The sequence below is a fragment of the Sinocyclocheilus rhinocerous genome, unplaced genomic scaffold, assembly GCF_001515625.1.
Source record: "Sinocyclocheilus rhinocerous isolate Xijiao unplaced genomic scaffold, SAMN03320098_v1.1 scaffold365, whole genome shotgun sequence".
Taxonomy (NCBI): domain Eukaryota; kingdom Metazoa; phylum Chordata; class Actinopteri; order Cypriniformes; family Cyprinidae; genus Sinocyclocheilus; species Sinocyclocheilus rhinocerous.
The window spans coordinates 585,385-592,907 of record NW_015659915.1 but is presented as its reverse complement, the minus strand read 5'-3'; the positions used below and the strand labels follow the sequence as shown (position 1 = coordinate 592,907).

General features: G+C 35.3%; 1 protein-coding gene across 1 annotated transcript in view; it reads right to left on the bottom strand.

Moving 5' to 3' along the window:
• Positions 1 to 6,164, bottom strand: part of LOC107724255 (serine/threonine-protein kinase Nek9-like) — a 12,700-nt gene extending 6,536 nt beyond the window's left edge. The window contains exons 1-3 of the mRNA XM_016533090.1: positions 5,969 to 6,164; positions 3,796 to 3,948; positions 3,598 to 3,690 (exon numbers count right to left, since the gene is read on the bottom strand). Of these exons, the coding sequence (XP_016388576.1) occupies positions 3,598 to 3,690; positions 3,796 to 3,948; positions 5,969 to 6,079 (357 nt within the window). The 5' untranslated portion in view covers positions 6,080 to 6,164. The remainder of the gene's footprint in view (positions 1 to 3,597; positions 3,691 to 3,795; positions 3,949 to 5,968) is intronic.
• Between the last annotated feature and the right edge of the window lie 1,359 nt (positions 6,165 to 7,523).

The following is a 7,523-nucleotide window of genomic DNA, read 5'->3' as shown; positions in this document are numbered from 1 at the left end:
ATCAAGGACCGGAACTATCAGTTTTATAATCGGATATAAATAGTTGTGATACACTGTGTGGACAGTCAGTTAGTCGAATCAGATTCCATCCGGATATGCACAAAATCAGATTTGGGCTGACTAGTGACCTCTTATACGTCTACATATCAAGGAATATTTTATTTCTTTATAACATGAGGCCTTTAAGCTCTTGCGCAAAAAACACTTTAAAGACACATGACTAGCCATGTGCCGGTATTCGGTAATGCGATATATCACGATAATGAATATGCACGATATTGTTGTCGTGGGCACTTCAAAATACAGAGGAATAATTATTTATTACAAATTATTCAGAATTTTGAATGCATTTTACGAATAATTTTCCCATCAACTGGTCACAATGCAATTGCATTTTTCCCCATTCAAAACTATACGAGTGGCACGTCTTGGGCGTTCTATAGTCTTTGCAGCAGGTGGCGCTAAACAGCAGAAATGCAGCCGTTACCCCGGAAACCCTGGACACAAAGCAGCTGCTCTACTTTCTGTTTCTGAAACGTGTTTAAATGATTTAAACAGCCATTCAGATTTGTGTATTCGCTATGGTGTTCATCACAGCGCCAAATACTTAAATATTTAGACTTAATAGGTTACTTATTTTCTAACTTTTTTTTTTTACGTTTTAATCTGGACTAGTCTACAACATGCCCTAGATATTGTTTGAAATTGTTTTGATTTCTTATTGTTTGGTCACACTTTACATTAGGGCTTCATTAGTTAATTCATTAGTTAACAAACTGCCAATGAAAAAATCTTCTGAACATTCATTAATCTTAGGTATTCCAATATTTAATAACACGTTGTTAAAATCGAAAGTTGCAACTGTGTTATTTAATGAGCTAACATGAACTAAGACTTGTATTTTTTTAACAAAGATTAATAACTTCTGTAGCAAATGTAGCTATTGCTCATTGTGAATGTTAATGCATTAACTAAGGTTAACTAATGAGATCTTATTGTAAAGTGATACCTATTGGTCTTTATAGTTCTTTTGCACTTTAATCCGTGTAAAATTTTTAACTTTATACATTTTTTGTGTATTGCTTTATTGCATTTAAATGTTCAGTTATTTTTTTTAAAAGTTATTTAAAGTTATCAAACCTGTTATACTGTATTATGACAACACTTTTTTAAACTAAATTTCAATATCATGACAATTTTTCTTCAAGAATCGGCTAAATCTCTTCCATCTTTATTTGACCCTCTAACTCTAGCACTTTCTATTCTATTTCTATTCTTTAAAAAAAAAAAACTTTCCCCTTTTAGACTTGCACTCGATTCATTTACTAACTACTTGTTTTTTTTTTTTGTAAATGTAATACTGTATACCGTGATAAAAGCATTACGGTCAAAGACGTTAAGATGTCCGCATCAAAATAAATTTATAAAAGTGATTTTATGTCCATAGAAAGCACATTAAATGTAAGTAAAGTGTCTACTTTTAAGGTTTCAAATAAGTTTTTGGAGAATAAAATGTCAAAATGTGGTTTAAATAATGTTACATTGTCATTCAGTGTAACACAATATTTATGTAAAAATTCAAACATGCTTATTCTGACGTGTACATATTAAAATATATAAAAGAATAAGTGAGCATATTCAATTTTATTGTGTTTTAAATGAGTAAAAAAATTCTTACTGACAAACGGGCAAAACCTAAGATAGTGGCACATTTAAAAAATGTAAAATTACAACTAATTAGTATTTGCGGTGAAAGTAATTAGTCTTTTAAAATGTCATAAACTGATTTTTGTTGTAAATATGCCTGACAAGATTGTTACACTGAATGACATTTTAGTGGGTGTCTTCTGTAAATCAGGGGAAAATTTATGATATTTATTTTTTGCTCGGAAAAACAAAAACAAAATTGCAATTAAATTAAACAGAAAACTTTTTAAATTTTTTTGGAAAAACAACAACAAAAACAATAAGTGTAATACTGATTTAAATTATGCTTAAACCCTTTTTCGTCTTTGACCCATTAGCAATTAATCGCAACATGAAAACGTGATACCGGCATACACATGACAGATGAAAACAATCTCTGTGTCCAAAAATTCCTACTTGCTTTCTATTTAGTATGTATCTATATCCCACGAGGCCACGGGAGAGGATTTGTGAATGACAGCGAAGTGACACAAATGACGCTGATAGGTCATGTGACAATGACAACACGACAGACGTAATATGTCCGGATCACATTCATACTATACAGAATATACTTTTTAAAATTCGTGAGTTGTAGTACCAACTAGTATGTGATTTTGGACGCAGCTAATGTGTGTTATAAAATCAGGCTCAAAATGTTAAGCTTGTTTGAAATCCTGCAGCTGGATGGAATCACGGTCCGAATTAAAAAGGTCAGAGTTTGTGTCCATCAGGGGTTTTTTAGTATCACTGAGTAACAAAAGACACCTAATATCCAGTAATATGAATGATTTCGTCCTATATTTGATGGGGTTTGCATCGTCGCTTCTGTTATTCTTGTTTATTCATGTGAAGCTGCTTGTGTAAAGCGCTACAGAAATAAAGGTGACTTGACCTTTGATTTTTATTAATATTTTGTTTATTTTTATCTTTTATTTTTTTATTTGATATCTAATTTGTTTTAATTTCAATTTTAGTTAAAGCCTGTCATTTTGTGTGTTTTTGTTGTTAGTACTATTTCTTAATGTCTATATAGCTTTTATTAATTTTCATTTCAGTTTTAGTTATTTTAGGACATCTAAATAAAAATGGCATTCGCTGAAATAGATCGGGGGGGCATGCTCCACACGGAATTTCCTTTAAAGATATTTGCTTTAAATGCTCATTTGTAGTTACTTTAAGGTATTTTTTAAAATATTTTTTATATGTCCAAAACTGTAATTAAAAAAAATAAAATAAAAAATTTTTAACATCTTGTTGCAACATTTTACAAAAATCAAGATTGAATATATTTGATCAAAATCCCATGTTATAAAAGATTAAATGCTATGTAGTCTATTAAAGACAATATTGGCTGATTAGACGGCAATGCTGACCTAAAATGCTAAATGTTTGCCCTCTCTCTCTCTCTCTTCACCGTTCCCACATCTCAGACATCACATTTTAGACATAGTTTTTGAAGTAAAGAGTAAAGAAAATACTATACAAAACTTATTGAAACAGCCAGGGGCCAGTTGCATAAACTTAGCCACCGACTGTGTCTTAAGAACTAGTTTGACCAACTAGCAGCTGCCAAGGGTAACTAGTCTTACTCTCCCAATACATAATTAGACAAATCTACCTTTTCATAACTGAATTAAAAAAGTTACGAGCAGTCTTGAAGAAAAAAATTAGATGACTAACTTTTTAAGACTAGTCTAAACACTTTATGCAACCAGACCCAGTTCTTTATTTACCCTTTTAAGACCCCCCTGCCCTCATAACACCACTTTCTCATTGGATCTAAGCAAATCTCATAGGTGAACTATTTTGATCTCAAAAAAAGTGAGTTGTCACTGAAAGGTGAGGAGTTTGCATCTATGTCAATCGTAACCTTGTTTCAGATCTGTGCTAAAGCAGTGTGAAGCGTACGTTTGCCAGCTCGATGCTCGCGCCACAGCAGCTCTGCTCGGAGCGTCCCGTCTCCACGCCGTTCATCCGCTCGTAATCCACGCATGCAGCCGGCTGCAAAACATACACAACACACGGGTCAGCCACGCAGCTCAGGGAGGCCCCGCCCACTCGTGAGGAAACCCCGCCCCCGTTAGGGTTAGAATGCAATCGGTGTACCATAAGGCTCTTTCCCGTGGCGGTGGCGGTGGCTTTGATCTGGTCCAGCTCCTCGTAGGGCAGCGTGGCGCTCTCGATGTAGGGCTTCGTCAGCGGCTCGATGGAGTCCTGGGAATCGTCGGGCATCGGGATGAACTCAGCATCCAGCAGCTCCTGCAGTCACACAGAGAGAGTTAGGGGTGTTTAAATTAATATTTGCAGCGATGCATCGCGATGCGGGCGCGGACGCTTCTGCAACGACGCAGTAATAGACCATAATCGATTATAGCCTACTGACATCATATGCACTTTTCACGCCAGTATTAAATAATGCACCCACTATTTTTAAGTCCAAGATCTGGGCACATTTAGGAAAAACCAAGCTTAGTGCGGGAAAAAGCGTGTGTGCGCTAGAGAGAATCGTGGAGGCTTCATTGCACAGAATATGCGCTGTGAGATTTATTTCAGTGTTTCACTTTAGATATGCTTTCATGTCTGCTGTTTGGAAAGCAGTGCGTATTAGATTCACAAAACTCACGCACTGACAGACTTTCACGTGCGCTCTGTGTTAGTTGTCCTGAAGCTCGATCGCGGCTGCGGTTAAATGCACTTGCTTCTCCGAATACTTTTATAATAGGAAACTGATGTAAACGGAGTCAGTTTTCAGAACAGGACAAAACATCTGATATGTGGAAATAGATCTGTGCATTAGTGTGAACGCAGCCTGCTACTCTCTATAATGTCATTAGTAATAATAATAATAATCAAACAGCAATAATGCTGAGGAAAAAAGAAAAACCCATGATTGTCTGTAAACTTTTGGATATTTAAAGCACTCTCAGATAATAAAAGTCCTTTTTGTTTATGACTTGTAATTGTCTTTTCCCCCTTTATTACTTTATATTTGCTTGTATGTTTTGAAGCTATATTTAGTTGGTTAATTCTTAACAATTTTTTAGATTTATTATTAATTTGTAATTATTTTTAAAAAGTAGCCTGCTTATGTAATTTAATAAAAATGCACAAAATAAATTTGATATAACCGTGATGCATAGTGATATCGAATTGAATCATTGACAAGATAATCGTAATCGAATCATGAAGCCAGTTCGATTCACACCCCTAGAGAGAGCTGCTGGAAAAACACACTCAAGTTTGTCTGTAGGGTTTTATTAAAACCTTTTTAAGACCAAGTAAAGGGAATTTAACCCTCTGGGCTTCTTTGGTCACTTTTGATAAAAAAATAAAAATACATTTTGAAATGTAACAATTTTTGGCTTCATCAGAATGAGATGACAATTAGTGACTGTGAACACACACACACACACAAAATCATGGATATGATTTGGATATGTTAAAGGGCCAAAAATAAAAAGTAACACGTGGTACCTTCGGGATCAAAAATGACCGATATAGTAAATAAATGGCAAATACGAAAAATGCAAATAAAATGTAATGGTAAAAATATTGCATAGTATCATAAAATCCCCTCAAAAGTCTTTATAATAATAAAAACAATATTATTGAACAATTTATTAGACTGATTTTCCTGAAAAAAAAAAAAAAAGAGTTACATTTCAAGGCTTTGGTCACTTTTGACCATGAAGTACCGAGTATGACCCAAAAATGAAGAGGACCAGAGGGTTAAGTAAAAAATTGAGGGGAACACAACACGTCATGTGTTCTCTGTAAAAAACTGATGTTCTTAAGTATTTTCATCATGTTTTCTACTACAAATATCTAAAAATTCTTAAATCAGGATACATTTTCTGGAGATACAAAATGACATTGATGAGCCAGATTTACTAACATTTCGCATCAGTGCAAACCCTCTTTTGGCATTAAAGACTACCGTCAGGATTGACTAAAGACACACTGGGAAACGTTAGGGCTGAAAATGCGTACGTAACTCCATATTTATTTTTTAAGTTTCCCTTTCAGACACAAGATTTATGTGAGGAGAGCATTTACATGAATCACACAACATGATTTGCTAAGGTTTTTGCGGTAATTAGTTTCCTGGTGCTTGCACCATTATTTAATGCCCAAAAAAGCATGTTAACCCAGTTTGCGCTTGACATGACTGCAAATGGAAGACTTTCTGCTCTGACTTTAGATCTTTTTTTTGTGTAAGGATGAATAAGGAACTCTTTAAGAGCCTCAGAAGGAAGATGGGTGTTAAATCTGCGTTCACCTTCTGCAGCCATGAGGGGCACGAGCTCTCGTTGGTCTTGCTGTCCATACAGAAGATGGGCGTCTCCAGACCTCTGTCGTCCATATCGGCCTCCACGGTTCGTCCCAGCATGCCCTCACGCAGCTCCGAGTCTGTGGCCGAGTCCGTCTCCAGATCTACGGAGGACGTGGAGCACTGACCTGCGCGGCATTAACACACCATTACACACACTACAGACAGACACACACACACACACTCACACACACTCACACACGCGCGCACACTCACTCGCACACACGCACACTCACTCGCACACAATCTTTTTTTTTAAAGATATTTGCTTTACATGCTCATTTGTAGTTACTTTAAGGTATTTTTTATTACCTTATATGTCCAAACCTGTAATTTTTCACAAAAATAAATAAATAAAATTTTTAACATCTTGTTGCAACATTTTACAAAAATCAAGATTGAATATATCGCATGTTATAAAAGATGAAATGCTATGCAGTCTATTAAAGACAATATTGGCTGATTAGACGGCAATGCTGACCTAAAATGCAAAATGTTTGCCCTCTCTCTCTCTCTTCACCGTTCCCACATCTCAGACCTCAAATACATCAAATATTACCCTTTTAGCAATAGTTTTTGAAGTAAAGAGTAAAGAAAATACTATGCAAAACTTATTGAAACAACAGTTCTTTATTTACCCTTGTAAGACCCCCCTGCCCTCATAACACCACTTTCTCATTGGATCTAAGCAAATCTTATAGGTGACCTATTTTGATCTCAAACAAAGTGAGTTGTCACTGAAAGTTTGCATCTATGTTATAAATATAAATGATGAAAATGGTGAAATAAGACTAATGTAAGTCTGGGAATGATGTGGTGATGAACACGTGACAAATGAAAACTCTCTTATATTTGATTGCAGGTCTGCTCCAGGATTATTATTGTTAACTGAAACCAAAACTTACATTAAAAAAATTTTTAAAAAAAGTTTAAATTGAAAGAAAACATTAAATAATAATAATATGAGAAATGTTGCTTTGGCAGCTAACTGACAAGTGTTTAAGTTACTGACTGGAAATAAATAAACTACAGCTGAACTAAAACTACAACTGAAATAAAAACAAATTAAACCTAAACGGTAACATTTGCATTTACATTACATTTAGTAGATGCTTTTATCCAAAGCGACTTACAAATGAGGACAATGGAAGCAATCAAAATCAACATCTGGTGGTTAACCGTGTCAAAAGCAGCGGACAGATCCAGCAAGATAAGTATTGAAGATCTGGAATCCACTCTTGCCAGTCTTAGGGCTTCAACAAATGAGAGCAAGGCAGTCTTGAGTGGAGAGAAGGATGTGAACGAGTGTATGTTTGCTGGTAAGATGGATGGTCTTGACAGATTGTGGTGTGGAAAATTGGTGGTTTTACTGATGGTTTTAATTGTATTAATGAAGAATGTGGCAAAGTCGTCAGCTGTTAGAGTTGATGAAGGAGGGGGAGGAGGAGGACAAAGGAAAATGTTTAAAGAGCATGCGAGAGTTAGGCGAATTGTTAATTTTGTT